This window comes from Chiroxiphia lanceolata, chromosome 3 (genome assembly GCF_009829145.1).
Source record: "Chiroxiphia lanceolata isolate bChiLan1 chromosome 3, bChiLan1.pri, whole genome shotgun sequence".
In the NCBI taxonomy this organism is placed as follows: Eukaryota; Metazoa; Chordata; class Aves; order Passeriformes; family Pipridae; genus Chiroxiphia; species Chiroxiphia lanceolata.
Window position 1 is genome coordinate 64,019,245 of NC_045639.1, and position 27,922 is coordinate 64,047,166.

At 36.4% G+C, this 27,922-nt stretch overlaps 1 protein-coding gene across 3 annotated transcripts in view; it reads left to right on the forward strand.

Moving 5' to 3' along the window:
- The first annotated feature begins 7,919 nt into the window (after positions 1–7,919).
- The window catches only part of TRDN (triadin), a 111,426-nt gene continuing 91,423 nt past the window's right edge, over positions 7,920–27,922 (forward strand). Inside the window, exon 1 of one of the 3 annotated variants that reach the window (XM_032683808.1) lies at positions 7,920–8,381. In XM_032683808.1, coding sequence (XP_032539699.1) covers positions 8,360–8,381 — 22 coding nt within the window. In that variant the 5' untranslated portion in view covers positions 7,920–8,359. The remainder of the gene's footprint in view (positions 8,382–27,922) is intronic. The other 2 variants (XM_032683806.1, XM_032683807.1) reach the window with 2 other exon arrangements.

The window sequence follows — 27,922 nt, forward strand, 5'->3', positions numbered from 1 at the left end:
GCAAATTTTGTCAAGTCAGGTAGCAAAGGAGGGGAACGGGGACCGTAATCCTGTTTGTGGCATGAACCACTCACTGCTTGTAGTGTTCTGCCTCTGCATAACCTCTCCCAGGGCTGTGCAGCACCAGCATTTCTGTCAGGCACCTCTTTGTGGTATATGGATCATAAATGTGATTGTGAACATTAGCTCAAATTTGGTGACATATGAAAAGTGCACATTCTGGCTGATTGTACTTTTAGTCCTGCATTTCTGTATCTTTGATTCTGTGTGGCTTTCATTTTTTCTGCAGCTGAACCAAACGTTTGCTTCACCCAGTTGCCATGCTCTGGTTCTCATAAGTAGAACAGATAACATTTTTTGTTGTTACTCTGAAATGTGGAAATAGGAGTATTGTTATATCTGCTTTTTGAAAAGATTAAGTAAAACCCTAGCTACCTTTCCTATCTTATGAAAAAAACCAAACCAAAAACCACAACACAACAAAATCAAAACACCTTTCTCAATTGTCTGTTACCTGAGTAACAAGAAACATGTTTTTTCCTTGTTCATTGTAAGAGAGCATTATTAGGTGAAGCAGAATCCAAATACCCATGCTACATTTGCTTCACAAACCTTTCACCAGGTATGAATTTTAGCAAAACTGTGAACTTGCAAGGTGGCTCAGGAAAGAGGAAGAATCAGAAGTAACCACAGAGGAAAATCTTTAGGGCACAAGAGATATAAAATGGTATTTTATAGCCAAATGCTCGCTTCAGAGAATGTCTATGAATTTAAAAAATACATGTACAATTATAATTACTTCCAAGACACACACAGTGATCTCAAACACAAACCTCTATATTGGAGGCCAGATCCTCCTGATGTGGAAAATATTCATGTCCCAGTCTGGATTGTTTTATGGTTGCACAACAGCTCAATGTCCTGTCCTGCCAAATCTGACTGAAGGGCCCCTTCACCCCACAGGGAACAACTGCTAACATCTCCTTGGCAGCTGCAGTTTGTGCCAGTTTTACCAGTGCTGCATGCTTTCCTCAGGCCCTGGGAATGCATCCAGGAGCTTCCAAAAGTCCCCAATGTCCTTGCATTGCCTTCTGAGTTCTGGGGACACAGCTGAGGATCTTCTACTTTGTGTGTCTGGGGTAATACTTTTATTTTCATTTAAACTCTGAATTTGGAAAAAGAAATAGTTTAACTGACCGTTAAGGATCATTTTAGTCTTCTACACGTGGTCTATTTGTGTTTTGCTCTTCCAGCAAGATGGGAGGAGTAAGAAATACATAGCAATTCTTTTCAGTAAATGCAGAAAAAATTCTTTATGGTTTGCATTAGGAAGTCGACTTTGTACATATGTTGGAGCTTGGACAGGAATCTAAAGTGATTGGCAGTGACAAACGGTGATGTACTATTCTAGGAAAATTTGTATATATCTGCTATGATGAGTTTTAAAGACGTTAATGCTCGAACTTATTTTTCCTTTTAAAAGATCCTTTATTTTTTAGGCATACTTTTTTCAGCGCAGTTGCAGCTGTCAGCACTGACAAGGTTGAATTTACTAATTCATCTCTTCCACTTCTACTCTGTAAAGAAGCTAAATTGCCTAATGAAATTGGATTAGATTTTCTTTTTAAATAACGATAATAATAAAGTGAGTTCTTCATCTGTAATACTAACTTTTATCTCTCCAAGACTGTGACTAGAATGAGGGAGAAAGAATGACAAAACACAAAGAAAAATTATAGCTGTTGTAGAAACAATTTCTTATATATAAATCTGTTTTCTTTCATATATTTTCTTTCTTATAACCGATAATTGATGAAATACTTTGCCTGCTTTATATTTTTTCTCTTTTGTTCTGTCTCTGTCTCTCTATATACTTATGACAACAGATGCGTTTTGTTCTTGAGCATTTTGTGTCATAGGTTTGTGTATGGCTGGGTAGGTGACTGAATGGGGCACATAAAGAGTTAATTCAAGCTTCAGGCTTTTGTATTTCAGGAGTCAAAAAATGATTTATCCACTACCAGGAGCTGATATCTATCACATCTGTGGAAATGCATAACTCAAGCAGGTCCTAATGTCCCAGGGCAAACAGGGACCTGGGAATAACAGAAAAACTTGCTGTTAAAATAAACCCAAACAAAAAAACACAGCAGACGCACACTGTCAGTAAAATACTCTTAGAACTGCAGCTGTATCACACACACAAAAGGATGTCCAGGGTAAAGAGTGCGAAACTTGGAAATGGCTTTTAATTTACTATGCCTAGATACTGAGTGTCAGCTGTCAGAAAGGCTATGAAAGTGCCCAAATCCAGATGAGACTCCTAAGGTTTTGACTGGGTTTATTTACAAGGCAAATCCTTTGGTAATGTGGCTGGGGAAAGTCCAGTCTAGCATGAGTGCCTAAGAACACGTGGTACATAATGTAACAAATCAAGCAGAAGAATAATCCATTAAATGGAAAAGAAGGTGAGATGACTCCTTGGTTGTGAAGGTCAGGCTGAGCAGATAGTTTCAAGGATCCCAAAAGCAGTTCATATTACTGAAGATACTTGAGACTTAGTTTTACTCCATATTTTTTCCCCAATTCTGTGATATGAGAACAGATATTTGTCTTTTCACATCAGACCTTTTTTTCAAAATTGTCTTTCTCTTTATCTGTTTTGGAAATGTGCTCAAATATGGTCATATTTGGGAAAAAACCCACTATATGCTGATTTCTATTGATATTTTTCATAAGATTAAGACAAATTTAAAATGTATCAGTGGAAATTTGGAGCTGGTTTGGAAATTTGAAATTCGGGAACAATTTTGCTCTTTCACCACATATTTTTGTGTGATATTTCTGAATCTTGTTCTTTTTGCATAGAAACCTGGTTTCAAATAAAATTTTGAAAAAAATCAGTAAATTTTTAGAAATTTCCTCTTCTCTAGGAAAGTCACTGGAACTAAATTCACCTTGCTTTGCAAGAACATTTTTGACCAGCCAGCACTCCAAGTACATTAGTATATTTGAAAAATTCTCAGCCAGTATTTCTAACAGGGGTAATTCAGGTTGTGTCAGAGACACTCCCCATCTCTACTGATTGGTCGACAACTTTCTATGTTCTGTACACAGTAAAGCTTGGATACAGATTGCTCTGAAGTAAAGAATAATTAAAGTGTACTTTTTGTCATTATTTCTTAAAAAGGGTCATTTCCAGATATTCCTTTTTCACTATCATGGATGTTGTCTTATCTGTGAGACAGCTCCACAGAAATTTTCTAGGTGTGAAAGTAAATCCAAATAGGTGCTAATAAAATGATACTCATTAAGAATAGTGAGAATAGAGTAATCAAAGGAAAAGCATGTAACATGGAACTGCTAAAGCTCATCCAAATACAGTCGACCTTGACATGCTGCAATAGATGCCCTCCCTGAACCTAACTCATAGTAATACTCAGTACAGTTAAAGCAGAGAATACAGAAAAAAACCCTCTGTAAACAAGGGGGCTGCTTTACCCCGATTTCCTTCCACAAACTGTCTACTCAGCCAGCTTGCAAGACTAAGTAGGAAGTCCTTGTTTCCTGGAAGTGGTTTTATAACTTTAGGCCTTCTTAGTTGTTAGAAAGTGTTCATTATTCAGTCATACACCCAGACTGAGGCTATTTCAGTAGTTTTGCAGTACAATGACTAATTGGGAGTATTTTCTATAGCAAAGCAGAATAGTCTGTGTCATAGATATTTTCCCACTATGTTTCTATCTTATAGCTTTGGAGTAATTTCTTTTTGGGAAAAGTAACCTACCAAATGTCCTTTAACAAGCTCAGAGTGCCAAGGTGATGTGACCTCAGTGTGCTTGTGAGCTGTCCCTGGCAGAGGCTGATTTGCTTCCAGATCACTCTGCCTACGGAGGTAGAGCTTCTGACCCATCAGACAGTTTTTCACATTATATGTAGGACAGATCTTCTACAGACTTCAACCAACTCTCTCCTACATATTAAATATAAAGTTGTTTAAAGGTACTATGTATGCAATTCTCTAAATGAAAAAGTGGTGGAGACTGATTTATGAGAATGCTTAAACACACATATAACAAGATTTAACCTTGTCTTATTTAGTTCTGCATTTTGAGTGTGCTTTAGCATATCCAAAATAACTCTATACTTTGGTCACGCTGATTCCAAAAACTTGCAACTGTTAATCATGAAATATCAATCACAAATGGAAAACAATTACTTTAGAGTTGTGTAATGGTCCATAGAAGGTCACAGTTACATTTTTGACTGGTCAGAACTTCAAAGGCATCAAATATGAATGTGTGCTCCTATTCATATTGAAAAACACAGAGTATTATTAGTAGGGCTGAATGACAATCTCATCTATAAGTAACACTATTCCTAAACAAAAATAAAGCAAAAGAAGTAAAAGTCTATTTCAGAGGAAAACAGTTTCATGTGCACATGAAAGCTCAGTTGACACCACTCTAATCCTATATTTGCTTCTGCATATGTTTTTACTATTCACTTGATTCAGTACCATTCACCCTCTCCCTGGCGTTATACTTTCATTCTATATTTAGTTCTTATCCATTGATTACTGTCTGTTTCTGATAACAATGTATTCCCATCTGATAGAGGTACGTCTTTAGATGTATCAGAGTTAAAGTTGTTTCCTTTCTCTGACCCTGCTGTGCTGTTGAGCATGCATTGACATACAAAATGCTTTTGTCATGCACAGTTTGATTTTCTAGGACTGAACGCTGAGAATTCTTCAGTAATGTGTTAGCAGACAAGCTCAAATATTGTTCTTCATTCACTTGTTGACTGACAGTTATACTCAATTCCTCCAATGTTTCCTTGTGTCAGTATGAAAGTCTGTCTTCTCATTACCTCATAATTTGATGTAATCTGTCATTTCTCCCAATTCCCTTTTTAATAATATCTCCAAGACAACCCAGAAATCAACTCATAAAGTATTTGTATATTTCTATCTTAATTATATGAATAACCCAACTTTACACCTAAAAGCAGGAGTTTGTATTAGATTCTGTTAAATAGTACACTTCCTAAATATCCTAAAAAAATGTTCAAATGGAATCATCAGTTAGGATTCTTAGTGAAATATACATTATCTGAGATCAGGGTACATGGTTACACGCACACATTAGTACAATATATAGTATTTACTCCTCCACTCTTCCTAAGACTGTTACTTTTTTCCTATCCAGGCAACTACAGAGCAAAGAGAACCTTTATTTTATTTTCTTAAACACAAATTTGGGTATCTCAGGAATCTGATGTGAGGGTTTAGCTGCTGCTACAATTCCCTCCATCAAGAGCGAACTCAAGTACTGATCCTAGGACAATTCATTTACCAGGTAGCCTCACTTAGTGGGAAGGGAGTACCTGTTGCCAGCTTGAACCAAGAGCATTTTTGAGTTGTGCCAAAACATGGTGGGAAGAAAATAAGGAGAGATTGCATGTGTCCAGGTTTGGATATCACTTTAAAGAATCAAATTAGTTTCAATTTTTCAGTTTTGTTACTGTTTGAGGGACAAGGAGAGAGAAAGGACACCTTACAAAAGAATATTTCTGATAGGTTAGACAGAAAATGCTCCTACTAAAATGCAATTTTCAATATGTACACTGGGCCAGGAAATTAATGTTTACTTTGTTGGATGAAGAGTTGAATAGATTTTGTGCTGGCATTCTGCGTACTGTGAATTTCACAGAGTAGTGTAAAACAAACTCCTAAATTGAGTCAGGAGCTGAATTTCAGATTTTGACAAAACTTCTAACTAACTCTAAACAAAATTTTCAGAATTTCCCTTGCTTAGACTCTTTAAGAATAAATCTGATATTCTGTATAGTTTTCAGGTGGCAATGCTTGTTTTACAAACAAATGTACATGCACAGACACATGCACAGAACTTGGTTTCACCTTAGTTCTTTGTGTTTTTGCAAAGGCTGTGAAGGAAATATTATACAAAAATACTTTGACTTTGAAGGGAGCAACTATGTAACTTCCAATACAGTTGCCTAGAATTATATTTGTAAGATATTGGTGCATATGACATCTTTAGCCCACTACTCAGAATGAATGCTTTCTATATACAAGGAATGGAGGAGGTATCAACCACTTCTTTTTCTGGCCACTGGGCTGATGTTGAGGTAAATTTATTTCCACCTGGATTCTCTCACTTCCTCTGCTCTTATATTTTGGTTTCAGAATAACAGCCCATGACTGAGAGTAAGCATAAATAGTAGCAAGGAAGTAAGGTATGGAGGCAACAGAGCAGGTGGCAGAAGATGAAATGGAAAGCAATGAGGTACAGACATTTATGCATATGCAGTAGGTTACACAAACAGATATGTCTGGGTATAGTTCACAGTCTCAGGATCTTGCTTCATAAAACAAGAAAAAATTCAGAAAATTTTTCACCATTACTCTCTTCTCATATATCCAAACTTAGACTTTACTATTTCATTTCGAGTAGTAATACAAGTGAAACAATCTTGACTTTGCAGTATTGTCTGTGCTTTGAATAATCAGCTGAGATGGTGCCTCTCACATTTCAAGCAAGTAGCAAAGCTGTCAAAACACAGATGACCCAAAATATTTAACTGTTCATGGAAAATGGAACTGCTCCAGAAGAGAAATAGTTAAGAAGAACAAGGGCTTTCCCTGAGTATCATATCTGCTATCATCCTTTACTAACCACTGAGCTATTGTGGGCAGCTGTTTTGTCAATATGAATGTAATTTTGGTATTCATGAAAGAGTATTTTTGAAGGAATATGGTTGTGTCTAAAACTCCTTTATCAGCTTTAGTGAGGAGGGTCTACTGAAGGACAGGTTAAAGGAGCAAACAAAGGGTTAGAGAGATGAGTACTTAGCATCAAGTAATCAGAACTTGTCAATGCAAAAGATTTGGTCAGTAGGGCTAAAGGAGAAAGGGGTTAGAGCACTGATTGTAAGCTTACGTTTTCAGTAAAGTGACAAGTTTGAAGTACGTTAAGAGTACTGGGAAGAGAAAAATCCTGCTGGTGACCGTACTGATCAATGAACCTTTGCTTCTGCATCTTGTGCACTGGACAAACAGATTCCTTTCCCCATACTTTGCCACAGAGTCAGGTGCTTATATCTCCTGGGGGGAAGATGAGAAGTGTAAATGCCAACTCATGTAACAGAGAGGAGTTGACTATAGGTTCCCTAGTAAGAACTGTTTAGGATGGTTTCTGATTTCACATGACGATGACATTTATGTAGCGGTATGCTGGCTCGAGGGTACTTTTTTGCTAATTTCATTTTCAACCTATTGACCACATACATAATTCCACAGTTGTGAAATTGCAAGCAGTGCAATGAAAAGATTGCTCAGGTTTTAAAATCATTATTCTTATTTAAATTGTTAATACTTTTCTTCCTCTAAATAGTTTTAAAAATCTACTTGTTTTCAGTTGTATAAAATCTTTTTTAAAATCACAGAATTTTTGAGCTATTTAAATATTTCCATCAATCAGACACACAAAAAAAAATCTACCTGTTTAATATTTTTGCATATTACCTTTATGTATTTACACCATATAAACTGTTACTATTTGAATTTCAACCATGTTCTGTAATATTTAGATGAACTTCACAGGTATGTGTGATAATTGCAACAAATTAGAAGAAGATGAAAAAAATCCAAACTGAAGTTACCATTTTCATAGGTTTGAATTGGTGTCTTAATTGGTTCTGAACTATGACTATCAAAGTTAAGAAAATCACCCAAATTTACCCTCCCCCTTAGTCAGCGGTAAGCTTCATAGGACCTCCCCAAGCCAAATAAGGTCAGGAAGAATGTGCTAAGCACTGAGTGTGCTAAGAATAAAGTTGAACTGGGATGGATAAGGTTACTTTGAACTCTATATTTCATGTTTCCCGACATACCCCCCAAAGAACTGCAATTATGCTGGAGAGGCTGCAGAAGCACTGAACAGCTCTTTCCGAGTTCTTTTGATTTTTGTTGCCTTTCCATGAGTTCCTGTCCTGTTTAGAGCTGTGTCTTTTTACTTTTTATTTGTAGTGTGCGTGGTTCTGAGGATATTAGAAAAATGTGCTGAAGGTTCACTGTGAGGCGTGGCTATTTTTGTTAGAAGCTGATACTTTAGACTGAGCTTTAAGTGGTGCTTCTGGAAGACCTTGGGTTGCTGTGAGAGGGCAGGATTCTGCAGAGGAAAAAGACATTTCAGAGGGGCACAAAAGAAGAAGGAACACAATTAGACAAAGCAGAGGACCTCCCTCCTTCTCATTCTACAGCTCCTGCAAGAGCCAGCAACCCAGAAGTACAGTCTAAGCTACCACAGTAGATCTTAACCATTTTACCATCATCATGGCTGAGATTACAGCAGAAGGTACAGTAACTCTTTTCAAATATAATTAGCCAAAAATTATATGTACTTTAACAGTATAATTGAGCTAGCATGTCAAAAAGGTTTGTTACTCTTATCAAATAATGCTTTTACTCTAGGACCATTTCATTTTGTGCGCTGGATTGCCTTTTACTTTTCTTTCCTGTTTTTTCTTTCTTTTTTTTTACTTTTTCAATCCTGTAGCCTGAGTTTTTACCAGTTACTGAAGCTAGTTCTCTGTACATGTCTAAAAATAGCCTTAGTCTCAGTTGCAGAACATCACCATTTAGGCAGCTCCATTAGAGTGATACAAGAGGGGAATGTCTAAATTTTCAGGGCATTCTACTCTTTGCTCAGGTAGTCCCTTATAATGAGAGATTTACCTGAGTCAGAATAGTTTAATTTGTTGGCCCTGATTTTTCCTTAGGGAGCACAGAGTATTTGTGAACTGTATATATAGTCACTGAAGGGTAAAATGTAAAAAAACCTCTGAAATCCTTATTCAGATAAACTTCTAAAGGAGTCAGAGAAAATTGTGCTGAAATAAGTATGCGAAAGCTTGGCCTGCAAGAATGAAAGGCAATAGTATTAACCAATAAATACACATTCTAAAATATGAATGTTTCATGTACTTTAATATTTCCTGACCATTCATATTTTAATAATATTTTAGATGTATAACAATATTTTATCAACTGCAGTCAGTCGGAGGATATATTTAAAATGCAACCCTCTTTAATACTGAATATTTTTGTTGCATTTAATTCCAACCTTTTTTTTTACAGTGTTTATATGAATTTAATAATGACATTACAAAAGGTGCTTTTAAAAAGTCTTCTGAAGGTTATTTTTGTTCTACTTCTCCCAATTATGTTGTCTTTCAGTGCACGAAAGCTGTAGTTTTCACCTTCCATTTTTTATTGTTCATACTTGTAAGAGGATTCTGCATTGTGTTACTAATGAGTGACCCCCTTCCTTCTAAAAGGTTGATATTAAGAGTATGTCAAGTTGTACAGTCGTTGTTTGATGTCTGATTAGCCATAGCAAGGAGACAATGTGATTTTTGAATGGTCAGTTGGACGGTTCTCTTATTTACTTCTGGCTGCAAATACTGACAAAACAGGTGTCTCAGCCTGACAGCTAAGACAAACACTAGTTTATTTGAATATTCTTAACCAAATTTGTTTTAAACATTGGTTATATTGTAGCTGTGATCAGGGAAATCCACAGAATAACCAAATTAGTAAGATTTTTAGTCCAAAATTAATACTAAAAATAGAAGACTTTTCAATCAGTCTGGAAGTCTTTTCAGTCATTTGGTTTATTGAAGAAAGACAATAAAAGATCCTAAAATGAAATAAAAGACCCTATAATAAAAGAAAACAAAGAGTCTGAAAATGTTTTTATTGTGTTTTTATAGTGTTCTTATAGGTATTCCTTAGCTATCATAGTGTGTGTCTTTCTTCTGTGTTTTTCTTGTGCAAAGTATAGACTTTAGGTAGTAAAGGGCACCAGCTCCACAGAAAGCTGACCTTCTGTATGACAGGTAAATAAGCCATATAATTAGTTTGGTTTAGTTTAGTTTAGCCTAGTTTTGTTTTCACATATTTAGAACAAACTTATGTTGATAGACTGATTTTAAAACTCTGTATCCATGAGATGGAAATTTTACTCATGGAAGAAAAGTAAGAATTCTGCCTCAAGCTAACGTTTCACTGCAGTTTATTTTCCTCCAGGGCTAGTACTGGCACTCACAGTCTGAAAGTTTAAATATAAACTTCAGCAACATATAGTTTGGTTAAATAAAAAATGTATTAAAATACCTGTTGCTTCACAGAATTTCTTCTTTTTTTTCCCCATATTACATCCCATCCCCTGATTTTCTGAGGTGTTCATGACTTGATTAGGATTAAAATACTTACTCCTTGGGATAGGTGTTCATAACTCTATCTTACAGTGTCAGCCAGACTGTCAGGCTCCTTGCCTTTCAAGGTACCATGATAACACGTAGGAGAGCAGGGCACAAAAGTGATGCAGGCTTCAACTCTACCATGGCCAGTGTAGCTGCTGGTTTAGAGAGATGGTCTAGCCCTGGTAGAGTGTGTGGGTGTATATCTCAGGATAACTTTTTCTGGCAGCCTATGTCAAGACTGTGATCTATTCAAAGATAGATGAATAGGGATGATGGGGAGCTCCTTCAGGTCAACATCATGATAGTGACAATGAGACTAAGTTACCTAAAAATGTTGCCACTAAGCAATGACCCTGCCCTGTCTACTTGCATCACAAGTCACATGTGCTACCTATTCTTTTCCACAGTTACAAATTAGTTGTAGAAATACTGGTGAAATCTACACTGTGAAAGACAAAATGAGATCTCTGAAGACAGCAACTTATAAGTGTCCTTAGAAAGTTGGCAGGACTTCTGTCTCCTGCTGTCAAGTATTTAGGAGAAGATTCCAAGGGATTATCTTCAGCATTCTCGTATTACATGTCATTGCAGTCACAGAAATGTACTATTAAAAAGTGGAAGTCCTTAAAACTGTATTAAAAAAAAAATCTCAGTACAGACACTAAGTATTCTGTCTTTCCAACTCTCTCAAGGTCTAATACTAATATTATTAGTATTATTAAAATATTAATATTAATTAATATTAATTATTGATATTGTTATTGTTACATTTAAGCTGTTATTGCGTATTCTTGTAATGGCCAGGATCTTTACTGTGATCCACCTAAGTGATTGTCTAGCAAGCTATGTTACTTTGCTGTGTTTATGGAACACAGGGATTGGACTGGACTTGATGGCAGATGTAGTTCACAGAATCACAGAATATGCTGAGTTGGAAGGGACCTATAAGGATCATCAAGTCCAACCCTTATAGGACCACCCCCAAAAATCACACCATGTGCCTGAGAGTATTGTTCAAATGCTTCTTTAACTCTGTCAGGCTTGGTGCTGTGACCACTTCCCTGGGGATCCTGTTCCAGCAGCCAACGACCTGGTGAAGAACCTTTTTCTAATATCCAGCCTAAACCTCCCCTGACACAGATTTGTGAGGTGACTTTCCTTATCCTGCAATGGGCCAATATTTCTATACTGCTTATTGCCATTAATATATATGAAAAAACTCTTTTTATTGTCCCCCACATTTCTGCCCACATTCTGCTCCAATTGAGTTTTGGCAGCACAAATTTTCTTCCTTCAAAGGCAAGCAGCATCTCTGAATTCTTCCCATATCACTTGACCTTGAGCCTGGCACCTCCGAGAAGTGGCCTCAACCAAAATACAGCTTAATCTGTATGTGCACAGTAGCTCCAGCAGCAGCCTTATAGTTGGTCCTTTCTAGTCTCCTGCAGGTCACAGTGCAAGGTTGATGGCTGTCCCCTGGCACTTTATGCAGGGAAGAATGAACAGAGACTCAGCTCTGCTTGCTGCAGTGCCCTGGAGACTGTGCACTGACCTAATCCAGGGAGGTGAGAAGAGGAGAAAGACGAGGTTTCTATGCCAACTGTTTGTCTGCCACAAGTTACTTCTCCAGTGGAGCAAGAGAGAAGCAGGAGTCAAATAGAAATAAGACAGGTTACAGTTTGGTCTTTATTTTGCTGCTGAGAGTTGAGCAACTACATATTTCCTCTATCTGGGAGCAGGCTGCAAGCAGACAGGCTAGCCCTGAGGCCACACACAACTTGTCAGTGACAAAATCAAAATTAGATTTTTCAGGATTTCAGTCCTTTACTCAGGCTTGTTGATAGCTACAAAAAGTTTTAAGATGTAAACCATTTCAAAAGGCAACAAGATCTGCATGCCTGAAGATTGATAGACACAAAACTAATAATATATGGGAAATAACCCTTTAGGCATATGAGGTTTCCTACCTTTCACTTAGACTGCTGTTCAAGTTTGGAATTAGAAGGTTTCTATAGAATTCATTTAGCATCTAGTGAATTTTCAAAATGAAAAGGTGTCTTCTTTTTCTGGCTTTCAGTGTTAAGGAAGCAGATAGTATACCTTTTACAGCAGAGTAAGGAGAATACAACAATTTTAGCAATGATTTTTTGAAGGAGTCTGTCTGCTCCTCTTCAGAACTACCGGATAAAATTAACAGCATAATTACCCAGAGAGACAAAAAGTCAGAAAACCCTGCCTGTAAAAAAGTCTTTGTGGGGAACAAAAGCTCCAAATTCTCACTGAAATTCCTTAAAATTTGTATTCCCCTGTGACTGCGGGCCTGGACAACTGAGCTTGTTAGTTTGGCTCCAGCCTTGGTACTTTCTCATGGCCTGTTGAAGCAAGTGTGAGGTCAAATTTACTACCTTAAGTTTTAGGTTTAAGAATTTGTGGACAATGCTATTCACAGGTGATACAGTATCCATGCATGTTCAGCTGGTACAGGGAAGCTCTTTAGGTAGCCCCTTAGAAAGTTAGCTAGCTATGGACAGCAGGAAGACTTAAAACCAATAAACCAGAAGGCTAAGGTGTTGTTAGTCTGTGATGGGCTGAAAGTGTCTGCATACAGTTAACTCCCCTTTACTTGTGGTCAAAGAGTTGGACTCTAGGTCTGAACATTTATTCATTTCTTTTTAAAAGAACCTGGTGCTCATAAGTATTTGGAACGTATTTTAAGGTTATTTATATAATAAGAAACATGTTTAAAATCCTAGTAGTATTTTCAAGTTACTGGGGAGATCAGTCACCACTGACTTAAAAATGAAATCTGTGCAACTACTTACACTCTCAGAAGTCCCAATCTACAGCTTCAAGTACCGAAAATTTGAAAAAAACTGGTCTATAAATATTTTGCACAATTTTACCCATTGTCTACAGTGTAAATACTGAATAAGAAGTAGATTCATGCTGCTTTTACTGCTCTGCTGTGGAAAGCAGAAACTTTTTTTTTTAACCTTTTAGTTTAAATCATATTTCATAATATAGTCTAGCTTCAGTTTAGGGCATCCTGAAGACAGAGAAACAAGAGTTATCCTATTTGAATCAGGTCGTGTGGCTACAGAAATGAAAAATCTTTTCTTTCTGATTTTTTTTCTGGTTTCTTCTCTCTTAAAAATATTGAGCTAGTGGACACTATTTATTTTACCAAATTAAACCATATTCAAAATAGTGGAAGGTGAATTGCTTTAAATCAAAATGATTGAAAAAACTTGATTTATTAAAACACCAATTTTAATCGTGATTTAAAGCAATGAACAAGGAATCTGGATTTCAAAATAGCAATTTTAATTTTTTTTACATATTGTTCTTTTTCCCAAAAGAATGGAAAACAGACACTGACTCCTGTTGGCTGCTTAGTAATATGGTAACTGAATACAGTCTTTCTCACTAAATTTGTGCCTTTTACTCTTGGAGAGACAGATAACCTGAAAATCCATCTATTAAAAAAATTTACAGTTTAGGAGCCATTTATCCAGATTCTTAGTCTTTTCATGTTGTTTTGGTTGGGTTTTTAATAATGGAGAATGGTAAATGGTGCATTTCTCTTTTACTAGATAATGATTTAATTTTTACTTGTGGTTTCTGTCAAGCTTCATTAGGATAGAAATTGGAATTCAATTAAAATGATACAAATCCAGCATTTAAAAATTGCTTATTTGTGTACTGTAAAGTATATATAATGCTATTTCTAATTTAATTTCTGGTCATTACATCCTTCAAGAATATGTTACTGATAGAGCTCATTTTCTTTCATGTAATATTTATTCAAAAGTTAGAAAAAGAAAACATATTTCTAGGGTTTTTTTAAAGGCTTAATTATTTCTTGTTATAAAATAATAATTGAGTTCAAATAGTAAAATAAATTGAATTAAGAACACATCCTTTGTATTTGCAAACAGATCATACTCTCAAAAAAAGGTTACCTTAATTTAACTGCATCTGCTTAGCCAGTGATTTCCAACAGTTCAGCGATTTCTTTAAAAGTTTTCACAACTGTAATGGTTTGATCATGGCTTTTTTGTTTAAATAAAAGTGATTTCTATAGATAGTAGTGTAAAATTGTAGTACTGTGAAAGTGTGGTCCTTAGCACAGGTTTTCTTAATTTCACATTTAATTTTTAAAAGGGATTTTTATTAAGACTTGTAAAGAAAACTAGTTTATGATTCAAAATCCATCAACAACTGTATTCCCTTCCTTCCCCCCCTGCAAAATCATTTTAGTGGGTCTTAAAAAAGAAAATTGTTGAGGATTAATATTGAAATGTATTCAGATATGTGTAAAATGGGAACACAGGGTTTTTCATACAGTGCTTTCACATTAAACTAAAACCAAATCAAAGGTGTGATCAAAGAGAATTTACAGAGATGGGCAGGCTTAATATCCTTAGTGCTTTACATTGACAGATCAGACAGGTAGCACAGTACATGAAGTAGATAAGCAGATCTGAACTATAAAGTCACCCCATCTAAAGACTTAAGCTATGGACAACCAGCTGTATTTCTTATCCATATCATCCCACTGTCATGTTCTCTTGCCAGCTTTAAACATTCTTACTGGAAAAATGTGACTATTTAATATTTTAGTGTTAGCCCTATGCCTTCATATAAATCTTGCTTTAGTGCATTGGAACAGACCATTCAGACTTTAGATCCCTGAGTGGGAGTGTGTTTAAGCTGTATGTGGTCAAAAGGGATCAGCAAGATTTAGCTTCTAGGTCTTTTTCCTAATGTGTGCCGACAGCACAGTTGATTTATGTAAAAAAGCCTATTGGAATTACACAGCAAGTACATGGCTACCAAAGCTACTAATGGTAGAGTTAGTGACACTAATAGGTAGCAGAGATACCAGATGACACTGTTGACAGACCTTGTCCTGTCCCACCTTTTTCTCTTTCTTCTCTCTTCCCCCTTTCAAAATATGTTAGATAATATTGCAGGTAATATTCAGGAGAGGTAACTGATCAATTCTTTAAATGCAGGTATTGAAGGTATTGATTTTTTTTAATTATTGTTTCTTCTATCCCAAAGAGTCCATAAGCTAAAGCTCACCTAAATTATACTTTCAGTCAGACTAGTTCAGTTGCTCAAAATCATGGCCAGTGATGGGTTTTGCCCTTAGAAATCAGAATGAAAAAGCAGTTCTTTAAGTCTTGAATAAGCCTCACTTGAGTGCTGTGGCTGATTTGTCCTTTTTTTAGAATAAGTCTGACAGCAGAGTATGAACTTGTATCTGGCCTAAAAGTTCTTCTTGGAGCCATGCGAAGGCATTTACCATAAGAAAGGAAACTATTAAATGCCAAGCACAGGAAAACCTTCTCACTGGAGAAGTCCCCTCTTTCTATCTTCAAAGTTAGTTTTAAAAAATCCTTTACAAATATGTAATGAGTAAAGACCTGCTACTCCCTGTACGTGCTTATGTTCTGACAACTTCAAAAGTATCTCAGTACCTTTGCCTGGAGTCAAATTGTCAAAGGCACAATGAATCTAAGCCTTTGTAGCCTCCTTTGGTATGTAAATGAACTCATTTTTTTCCTATATTCCATTATGTAGATTTCAGTCGTGGTTCTCTATGCATGTCAGGAAGGCTAAATCTTGTTTCAATCTTTGCTGAGAGGCTATTCACAATTGACACAATTACCATAAATATAGTTTTCTGGTAACTATTTTACTGTTTTTAGAGGCATAATTTAATACATTTATTCAAATGTTAAGGTCCTTATTTTGCATTGACCTTTTCCTCCTATAGCATATAGGACCTTAATTTTGACTTCAGGTCTATCCATGTGACTCTTACTGAAGTTAGCTGTATTAATGTATGAGCATATCTGACACAAGATACAACTTACCATCCCAAAGAGGTGATATCACATGTATATGATACAATTCAAGCTATATACCTTTGATAGTTTTAGAATCCAAATAGTTAAACTGTAATTGCAGCATAAATTTAGTATAATTTCAATTGCTTTTTTTTTAAGGAAAACATTCAAACCTTCTTCTTCCCAGAAATTTTGTTCAATCATCATTCATGTTAGGATTAAAAAATGTGACCATTTTACAAGGAGATATCCAAAGTTAGACTCATCCTTTTAAATATTTACTATTGATTTGGTTTGTTGTTTTGGGCTGGTTTGGTGGAGGGGGGGCGGGTTCTGGGTTTTTTGTTTTGTTTTTTTTTTTCCATTTGGTTTTTTGTTTGGTTGGTTTTGTTGTTGTTGTTGTTTTCTTTGTGTGTGTGTGTTTTTGGGGGGAGGGGGGGTTGGTGGGGGATTTTTTGGTTTTTTTTGTTTGGGTTCGGTTGGGTTTTGTGTTTGCTTTTTTTTTTTTTACCAGGAGTGTATATTATATATTCCATGTTACGTGTATATTATAGCAAAAGACCTGTGATACAGGTTGAATGTGAACTCTGCCTGGAGCAGCTACATCACTAGATGGCTGACTGCATCCATTGACTTGGAGCAGAACCACTACATACTCTGCTCTTAATTTGTCTCACAACCTGTAAAGTCAATGAAGATGTTATTTTAGTAGTGGAGTGAGTTTTGAGAACACAAGATTTTCTACTGCTTCAAAAATGCAAAGGCTCAAAAATCTTTTGATAAAGTTTTCACTTTAGTAAGAGGCATGTCAACTTAGAACTAAATACATGTGGGTTTTTTTCTCAGAAAGAGTAGCCCTTTTGTCAGATGGTCAAGCAGAAGTAATCCATGTGAGATACATCTATCCTAAAATGCACGTCTTGTTCTACCATTTTGTATTGATTACCTAAAAGCCACCTGAAATGGTCTAGAGAATGTAATGCTCTACTCTGCTGTTAGTTAACCAGATGAAGTGACGAATTTCCAGGGCTGTTACTAGCCCAAAATCTCTTTTCTCAACCTACTCTCTCTCTTCCTTTTCCAGAAATAAGTGCTGTGGGATCCTCTCCCCAGAGACACACCTGCATGCCTATTCCTTTCATTTATCACAAGGGAGAGACCCATGCATTTTGTAATACAGCTTCATCATATTTCACTTGCAAGTTTCTATTGAATCAGAAGTGTCCAGTGATTTGCTGTTGTTTTCTTTTAGTGATTTATACAGAGGTCATGTAAGAAAGATCACAAGGGAAATTTTGCTAGGTCACCATTACTCTGGAAAGAGGGGAACTTTGGAAATTATGGGGACAACCATATTGGGGACAAATTATGGGGACACTCCAAATATATGAGAATGTAATTTCAGGAAAACTTTGTGAGGTTGGCTACAAATATTGATAAGGCTTCAGCACAGACTTAAGATTAAAATTAAATGTGAATTAAAATGTGCGTATGCAGATATTAGTGCATTGGGAAGGGGAATGTGGAATTTTATCAGTTAATGAATTAAGATAATTTCAACTATACAGGCAAAACAATGATGACGGTTAGGTTTTTGTCTTAAAAACCAATTAGTGGGAATTTCCTTTTAAGAATATATTAGCCATTGTTTCATTCATCATTCAGGATAGGCTAGTGCATTTCACACTGTGAAGTGCTAAAGGCAGTTTCACAGAAGAGGTACAAATGACTTAGTTAGTTTTACAGCAATATTTCTATCCAGTCTTCAGCGTGTCATGCTAAGCATAGAAAATTAGAGACAATGCCATTCTTGTAGAGGCTGCCAGAACAATAAAGTGGCACTGGATCTGATTTTTTTTCCCCACGGTAGTGCCTAGAGGTCAGGACTACATTGGACTAATCACTTTACTTTGTGTGATCAGAAACAGTCTCTATCCTAGAATCCTAAAGTAATTTACAATTTTAAAGATATTTCCTTAATATCTTGGAGATTAAAGTCTTTTTGATAATAATTTTAAGTTTTCATTTTCTAGTGAAGTGAATATTAAACTATACAACTCTTCAAAAGTACTCTCACTAAATTCGTGGATGACATCAAGTTGGGTGGGAGTTTTGCTCCGCTGGAGGAAGGAAGTCTCTGCAGAGGAATCTGGAGAGACTAAATAGATGGGCCAAGGTCAATGGAATGAGGTTAAACAAGGTCAAGGAGTCTGTTCTACACTTCAGCCACAATAATCCCATGCTTCAGGCTGGGGGAAGAGTGCATGGAAAGTGGTCCAGAAGAAAAGGACCTAGGGGTGCTGGTCAACAGGAACAGAATATGAGCAATCAGTGTGCCCAGGTGGCCAAGAAGGCCAATGGCATCCAGGTTTGTATCAAAAACAGGGTGGCCAGCAGGACTAGAGGAGCGATTGTCCTTCTGTACTTGGCCCTGGTGAGGCCACACCTCAAGTACTGTGTCCAATTCTGGGCCCCTCACACCATGAAAGATGCTGAGGTGCTAAAGCATGTCCAGAGAAGGGCACCGAAGCTGGTGAAGGGTCTAATGATTAAGTCCTGTGAGAAGCAGCTGAGGGAGCTAGGATTGCTTAGCCTGGAGAAAGGAGGTTCAAGGGCGACCTTATCACTCTCCAGAACTATCAGAAAGGAGGTTGTAGCAAGGTAGCAATCAATCTCCTCTCCCAGGCAACTACTTACAGAACAAGAGGACATAGCCTCAAGTTGCACCAGGGGAGGTTGGACATCAGGAGGAATTTCTTCATGGAAAGGATTGTTAAACATTGGAATGGACTACCCAAGGAGGTGATGGAGTCGTCATCCCTGGAGGTGTTCAAGAAGCAACTGGACATGGCACTTAATGCCATGGTCTAGTTGGTAAGGTAGTGATCAGTCAAAAGTTGGACTTGATGATCTCAGAGGTCTTTTCCAACCTAAATGATTCTGTGATTCTGTGATTAAATTCTTGAAAATATTTTTAGTTCTAATCAGTGCTATTCTGATAGATAAACCATGCTTTCCACTTTCTGTTTACTGACTGGATTTTTCACATGAGTAAACCAAAGAAGAAGAAAAGCAACTATTGTACTCCTCACTCTGCTGGAGACGGCCACATCTGGTGGGCTTCAGGACCTATGAGATTCTTCACTACTCCCTGCCAGAGCTAGTTGCAGTGGGATGCCTCTCTTCCCGGTGCTGGATGGCTGTGGTGGTCCCATGCCCCCAGGAAAAGGAAGAGGGTGGCTGAGCCCACGATACCCATAGGCACACACTATTCCAACCCAGCTTTGTTCATCACTTTCCCCACCTTTGGTCCTCCCACTTATCGCTCCATCCATTAAATTCTTAGTTCTGCTGTCTCAAATCAGTGTTACTCAAGCAGAAGAGGCAGCAACAGTATTTCTTGGTTCTTGTACTTACAATGCTTTTGAGTTTATTCTCAAAGATCAAAAACATTTCTGTTCTGAAATAATTTTTCAGTATAGCAGAAATTTGTCCTAAATATTGCAAACTTTATGTAAAATTCAACTAAACCTGTCCATTCTTCTCTCTACGATACTGAGCCACTCTGAGATGTGAATGCAACATCATATTTATTTGTAAACATCATGAAGGTGCAACCATTGATTCATTGCATCTGCAGGCTCTGCCACTTTCCCCTCTATTCATTCCTCAAGCTATTAATATATTAGTGGAATTTCTCAAATGTGAACACAGTTTTAACTTCCAGATGCTCCTTCTTTCCCTGCAAGTACCAAGGTAGACAGATATGAATTACATCTTCTCTTGAAAATAGATGTACCTTGGTTGAATTGGAACAATTCCAGTGTCAGTCTTGTCCCACTGGAGGAAGCAGCTGTTTTCCAGGTGAAACCATTTAGCTAGGAACAAAAAAAAGCATCTTATCATGCGTCTGTTTTCTAGCCCAGAAATCTCATTTTCTGGCAATTCCACATCTCCCTGATTTTCTATGTTTGTGTAAATAAGCATTTATAGCATTGTCCCATACAATATCTGTAAAAAATTATGCGGGAGTCTGAATTTCTGGTCTTTTGAGCACACAGGACACAGTAAATAGTTATGATTAATATTAGGATTAATATATGATTAATATAGGATGAGAAAGTAATGGTGGAAAAAAGCTTATATTAGTAAGTCCTTAAAAAAATTCTCTGGATCTTTCTTTTGCCCTGCACTACTCATTTTCTCAGATATCTGGTGAAGAGCTTGTCATCATCATGGCTAGGCTTCACGAACAAAGATTAAGGAAGGCTCTATCCACAGGCATGCTGTGAAGAGCTTGTAGTTCACTATGTAATGTGGAAATCAATCTCCAACCTGAAAAAACAAAACAACCAACCCTCCAAAAAAACACTAACATGTTTCTTTTTTTTACACAAGAATAGGTATCAAAACAAACAAAATATGTGAAGTCTGCTAAAAAAATGAAGTGTTTACAAAAACCTGTGAAGTCCTGGGTTTACACAATGTTCCTCTTTCTCCTCTCAGTTCTCATCTTTGAATGTAAGCAATATCAAAGCTATCCACCTTCTCTTTAAGAGTTCAGAAACTTCAGTGTATTTGTGAAAGTACATTTTAATATAATAGTTGTCTCAATAGTTTCCTCACTAGAAAAACCTTTTTTCAGTTGTCTCTAAGGTATATACAAGTGAATACCACCTTCCCATAGATACACTGGTTTAAGTTAGCATAAATGAAAACTTAGATAATGTGTTCATGTTTTTACAGGAGACATTCTTCACACTTCCATTCTTCAAGATATCATTGAAAGTTTTTCTCTATCTCAGTCTTTTTGTGTTTGTTATCGCTAACTCTTCAGCATTTGTAGCCTTATTGAATATGTCCAGTCAAAACTTTTGAAATAACTATTGTTGCTATTACTGCTAACAAAATCCTTATTGTCTTTAAGGTATTGTTGACAATAATTTCACTCTGTCTAACTACATAATTCTAAGTCTTCCAAAGTAGAAGCACTTACTTAGGTCTTCCATAAAAGTTGCCTGGATGAAATTTGCTAAATCTCTGAATTTGGTTTTGGAAAAGATTCACGTGTTTTCAACGACGGTCGAGACTTGATATCTATGTTTACTTTCAATTTTTCTGTTTCTTTTGTTCTCACAGTATTTCTTTTATTCTCGCAGTAATTGAAAAGCATTTTTTCAATAATTTTGAATAAAACTAGAACTTCAGTAGTGCCTCATCAGCTGAAAGAGTACACATTCTATTTGAAAGAACACATATTTTTAGTCCTTATTGTCATTCAGTACCTTACTGATTTACTTTTGGTTGCAGAAACTTAACTTTTGTTTGGGGTTTTCAACTTGCTTAGATGCCATGGCAATGAAATGGGAAGATAAGAGAATCCTAAATTATTTTATTCTTCATTGATTTTATAACTAGAATTTCATGAACATTTTTTGGACATAGATATGAAAAATGTGAACTTCCCATCACATGGACTATTACTTTTCTGCAGATCTCTTGTATAAATACCATTTTCATGGCTTGTATGCTTCTGAAGGTATCATCAGAATTTATTCTGTATAGAAGTTACCTGCCAAAATTTCCATTATATAAATCTGCAAGTGCTTCAGCACTCTAACCCTTTTTAATCTCTACTTCTTTCTGCAAAGAAGTGGCTCTTGATTAAAGGTGATGTGAACTGAAGTATCAGCTGGGACAGAAACACACTGTGCATGATAAAATCTTGACAATATTTTTCCATGACAAGTAGATCTTACGCTTTCTCATATTGCACGCTTGTTATCAACATTTTCAGTACTTGGTCATGAGAATGGTGACTTTAGCAAGCCCCAATATCTAATAGTCCTCTACGTCCCTTTCTGTAGTGGTTTGCTAGGGAATAGCATCCCCTGAGGAATGAATACCCAAGGGACACTGTCAAGTTGTAATCCACCAGGTCTGAGCATTTCTGGAAATACAGGGAAGACAATCTAACCTATACCTGCCTATTTGGTGTCAAGGAAAATTTTCCTACTGTCTCTCATAACAGGTATGTTGTGAATGTCCCTTAAAAGCTAATACTGCTCCCATCCTCGTCAGCAGGATGAGTAGAAATGAACCGTTGATTTGCACTGTTGATCAGGCTCAGCTGTATGTGAGACTGATGTCTTATTTAAGTCTTATCTCAGACAACCCTTTTGTCACAGTTCTGAATGATGGAAGAACCCTAAAGACACTTTAGCTTTTCTCCACTTACCTGTCAGAAGCACCCTGCCCAGGCGGGCCCTGGGGAGTGGACAGTGTGCTGCACAGTATGTAGGTAGAGTTCCTTAAGAACATCATCCTATACAGTTTATTTCACACTTCCTATGTGACACTCAGCCTAAGGTTTAAATAAAGCACTACCTTAAACAACAAAAAAACCCCAGGAAAAATAGAAAGCATAGTACAATTTATCATGCCCTTTTTCTATTTCATTATTTGAATATTATTACTACTCATTCAATTATATTAGATACATTTTGTGTACATCTTGTCTTCTATTGAAATAGTTTTATAGCATGCTACGTCTTGTAGGTTTGGGGAGGTGAAAGATTATCAGTTACATGACCATAAGAACACAGTAAATGTAAGCTGTAAGGCTGAAATATTTATCGTAAAGTAAATGTTCGTTTTCTATAAACATGAAAGTATGCATTTCTTATGTATTAGCACTTACCTAATTACAGCTGAAGCTGCACTCTATTGATATAATAGAAGAGGAAATTAATAAAGAAAGGTTAGATGATGAATGGGCCTTTGACCAGAATATAACACACAGCAAAATCTTGCAAACATATAGGCAGAATAACTAAGTAACTCTCAAAAGCTTTATTAAAAATTTAGAAAGGACCATCAATTTCTACATCTGCAGAGGACATCTCTATGTCTTTTTATTATACTGGCAAAGTTATGAGTTGAGACTGCTTTATTAATACTAAATACAATACTAATGAAATATCAGACAATTGCTTGAAAGTTTCCTGAAACAAGAAAGTAGCAATAGCTTTGGTATGCTTAACATCCAAGGAAATTTTCGAGAAACTTTATACATATGTATAGATATGCTGAATGTGTATAAATGGCTTAAAAAGATGTCTAAGAAGCCAAAAAACTACATTCATGGGAAGCCTGTGGCATGTTTAACATAAACATTACACGATGTAGAGGAGCAGTGAACTAGAAGTTAGAACGGGAGACTTGGGTTCAGCTCTGTCTCCTACCAGTCTTCCAGTATGATCTCCTCTCTTCCCATGACTGCTCCATTGCTTCCTTTCTTCAGAATGAAAATAATATGGCCTTTCATCAGAGTGTGAACTGAGGGGAAGATAAATGTTAGAAGACCAGGGGCAGATAAATCCAGATTTAAAGATCTATAAAAATATGTAGACCAGAACTGCACATTTTGAATATGACCTGAGACTATGTGAAGGATTAGTAAATAGGAAAGCATTGTATTTATATGGGCATGTTTGAGAATCATTAGAAGATTTGTGTTTGGAAAACAATACCAGGCTGAAAAACGTGTTCTTTCAGTTATTGTCTGAAAATGGGTTTTTCTGTTGTATGGGAAAGGGTGGGATAAAATCAGGACAAATATGCCTAAATATTCTTTTCATGGTTGAACTTCAGGCAGAGGTATACAACTTTGTTCTTCTCAGAGAGTGAAGCGCAAAATAACTAAGGTTGGGGCAAGATGCCAGGAACATTATAGAGGTCCTGCAAGTTGTCTGATGTTCATGCAAGACACTCAAGCTCAGTGGAAACTTTACAGCAGCTGCTGTTACTATGGGCTAGGAATACTGGAGCTCCTACTATACAGATCTGCTCTAGAGAGAATGTGGGGAGGTGTTACAGCTTGTGAAAGATAGCTGAATGTTTTCGTGATGACTTCGTACATGTTTACAACACATGCTAGAGATTAGTTGATTTAGAATGCATAGAAGGAAATAAGGAAACCAGGTCAAAATTTTTCCCCAATGTAGATCACTTTCTGTTCCAGTTACCGATAGCAACTTGGAGGGGTCATCTCAAGGTGATGGGTTTGTTTTAACTTGGAATAAAATCTTTTTAACTGTACCGAGGTAAGACTAATATTATGAAAGCTTCTGGGACTGATCATGTAATTAAAAAAAGTGGAAAGATTTTTTTTTCTGTTCTAAGATGTACCACTAGGGTTTGATGACTACTCTGCTGAAGTCTTGCTTACATGTTAATTAGTCTTCCATGACCCACATAAGGTAGAACCCTATGTGTAATATTATAATGCAGACACGGGAACTGAGAGGCTATGAACTTCAGAAATAATCACATTCCAAAAATGTAAGCAAATGGATTCCTCATCCATACCTAGGGCAGAAAGTTGCCCAGAAAGAGCAATTCAGAGACATTTCAACATTTTTGTCCCATTTTTATGCTAATCAGAAAAATGCAATGAGAGTGAATTAAAATGAATGATAAATTTGCAACATTCTATGCTGGTGAAGAGCCTAGAGCACAAGAAGTCTTATGAGGAGCAACTGAGGGAAAATGGGAGAAAAGGGGGCTTAAGGGGGACCTTATTGCTCTCTACAGCTACCTGAAAAGAGATTGTAGTGAGGTGGATGTCAATCTCTTCTCCCAGGTAACAAGCAATGGATAAGAGGAAATGGCCTCCAGCTGTGCCACAGGAGGTTTAGGTTGGACATTAGGAAAAAATTTCTTCATGGAAAGGGCTGTCAAGCCCTGGAATAGGGTGCCCAGGGAAATGGTAGAGTCACCATCCCTGGAGATCTTTAAAAGACATGTAGATGTGGCATGTAGGGACATGGTCTAGTGGTGCCTTGGCAGTGCTGAGTTAACAATTAGACTTGATGACCTTAAAGGTCCTTTCCAGCATAAATGATTCTATAATTCTGCGCTCTGACCAGGACAATGTAGTTTGAATTTGTTTTCTAGAATTTGGAATCTTATATTGTTGAGACGATTTCACAAATCTCTCTCTCATTAGACAATATTTTTATTTCATGTATATTGCAAACACATAAGTTTATAATTAATGGATTCTTCCTTTTGTTTATGTGTGTAGAAGCTTAATGAGAGTAGGATAAAGAAATATTTTAGAAATAGTCTATATAGATAGGTTTTAAAAATATTCTTCTACTTTTGGAATATTTTAATTTAGAGAATATTTCTATTTTCTCTTTTATTGATATGTTTAAAGGACTGCTAGCCTACAAGTAAAACTTTTATTCAAAATTAAGATGTCACTTCTCTGAGTCACTTAACAATGGATCAAAATTCTTTCTCCTTTCCTGACGCTTAAATCCTACACTAAAAACATCGTCCCCACATATCATATTTTTATATGGATAAATATTTACATTTTCAAGGAGATACAGAAAAAACTATTTTTAAATGTTATAATTGAGCAAATTTACACTAAAAAATAGATATATATTCACAATATTAGGAATTTTTTCTGTATTACCATTGGAAATTTTGTGCTTAGTGAAAAAATTTACTTTAAAATTGTTTCATTGGTTTATGAGAAATCCATTAATACAGAATGGGTTATGGCATATATATTTGAAAAAAAGCATTCATTTGGAATTTGGATCTACTCTGTCAGATGGCAAAATAGGTTAGCATCTTTTGTAGGAAACAGGAGAACCTTGAGCTATATTAATCAGTTAATAATTCTGCCAATTCTTTCTCCATAAATCACAAAAGTTGTATAAAGCCATTATCATATACCAGAAAAGACTAGGCAAAGAAAATATCCTGCCCATACAACAAGAATACTATAATATAAGCAAAAAAATACTTACTTTAATAACCTTACACTTCTTGGTATCTTCCATGCATATTCCCCAAGGCAATCATACAACTTAGGTGACATTTCAAGTTAGAGTTGATGTAGAAATTGGAACTTCACTCACAGTTTGTAAATAAAGCAAATAGCCTTTTTAAATGCACACAAAGTGTTCCAGGAGCACTTGGATGATACTCATGGGCATATGGTGTGACTCTTGGGCATGGTCCTGTACAAGGCTAGGGGTTGCACTTGATGATCCATCTGGATCCCTTCCAGATCAGCATATTCTGTGATTCTGTTCCTTTTCACCCATTCATTTTTGCAAGACAAGGTCGTAGCAGACACCCAAAGGCTAAATTTGGATTTCATAATTTGTTCGGGCAAGCAATAGTGGAGAGGTACGGAACTGTACTTACTTGTGCATACATTTTAATCCAGACTTGCCCATAATTTCAAGTTTTATTTTACATGCTACATGAATATCTCTCTTTCTAGTGAGAAATATTTCTAGAGAATGGGTCAACTTCTGGAGCTAAACTGTGTAACCAGGTAACCACTCCTCAGCATTTATCACTAAGATAAAATAGAGACCTGAATCTCATATCTGTGTGATCAGTTGAGCTCCTTATTACTATATCTCATCTACTCTGCAGAGATCTGAAGAGATGTGATAGGAAGATTTGAATTGCAGGTAAATCTCTAGCCCCTTATAATAGATGAGGAGATTTTGGGACCTGATATCCAGGTCATGGAAGCAGGAGTCCCTAAACCAATCTTTACGCTACTCATTATGTTTCTAAGCTGCTCTTCTGGGTTTGTTTGTTTGTAATATAGTTGGTAATATTAGAAGTTCTCCAGACTTCGGTATGGGTACAAGACAGATTCACTAGTAGTCCCATTTGTTGTTAATTTACTTAGTCAGCTATTGCTAACAATTTCTAAAACGTGGTCATGACCTTGTTCTGCAGACAAGTGTTGATTGATTTGGGCTGTCGGGAGGAAGGATGCAGAGAATGGATATGACTACTGAAGTAATTTTGTTTTTTCCTCAGGTAACATTCAAAGAATCCTAAGTGTTCTTAGTTTTCCTTCTTTTCTGTGTGTAGATGAGGTGACATAAAAATATCTGCATAAGGAGAAAAAGAGAAAAGAAAACAAGACACCTAGGACTCTCTACATGTACATGAATACCATGTAGTGATCTTTTCTCCTCAAACTTAAATTGACAAGTTTTTCACACATTCCAAAACTTGGCCAGGGTATAATCCTGAATAAAATGGATTAAGATATGGCTAAATCACCATAGTTGCTTCAGAAATGAGTGTAAGTGAGGGCACGTCGACTTTTTCTTACTTGGATTAAGATTTTGATTTTAAAATGGGTCTCAATAGTCTCAAAAACATCAAGTTTTCTCCAGATTACTTAATATTAACTTGAAATAATATCCTCTAAGATGCAGTCATCTGGCATAACCTTCTATTAAGGAAACCTTTGTAAGACAGTGAAAAGATTTCTCAGCTCTTGAGGATTCCAGAATACATGTTAGATGACAGGTGTGTTGTGAATATGACCCCTCAACAAAGATCAACTGTTCTCACTGTGACAGCATAGTCTATGTGTCTCAGCTGCCCGTAGACAACATTCCTATTTCCAAATAAAGATCAGAGATGAATGACATTATTAATTTAGTCTATCAACATCATACTTCATCTTCAAATTGCAATTTTTGGAATAATTATTGCAAAAAGAAAATGATGAAACACATCATTAACTTTTACCTTAACCCTGAATTCTATTCCTTGGTGTCAGTTCAAGAGCCCTTTTGTGCCCTAAAATTGAAAGGATAATTTCCAAGGATCCTGTCAGACCAAAAAAAGGAGAAAAGAAAAAAAAAAAATCCAAAACCTTCAGAAGAACCATTTCTATAATGACTACACTGCGTCCTAGAATTCTTTTC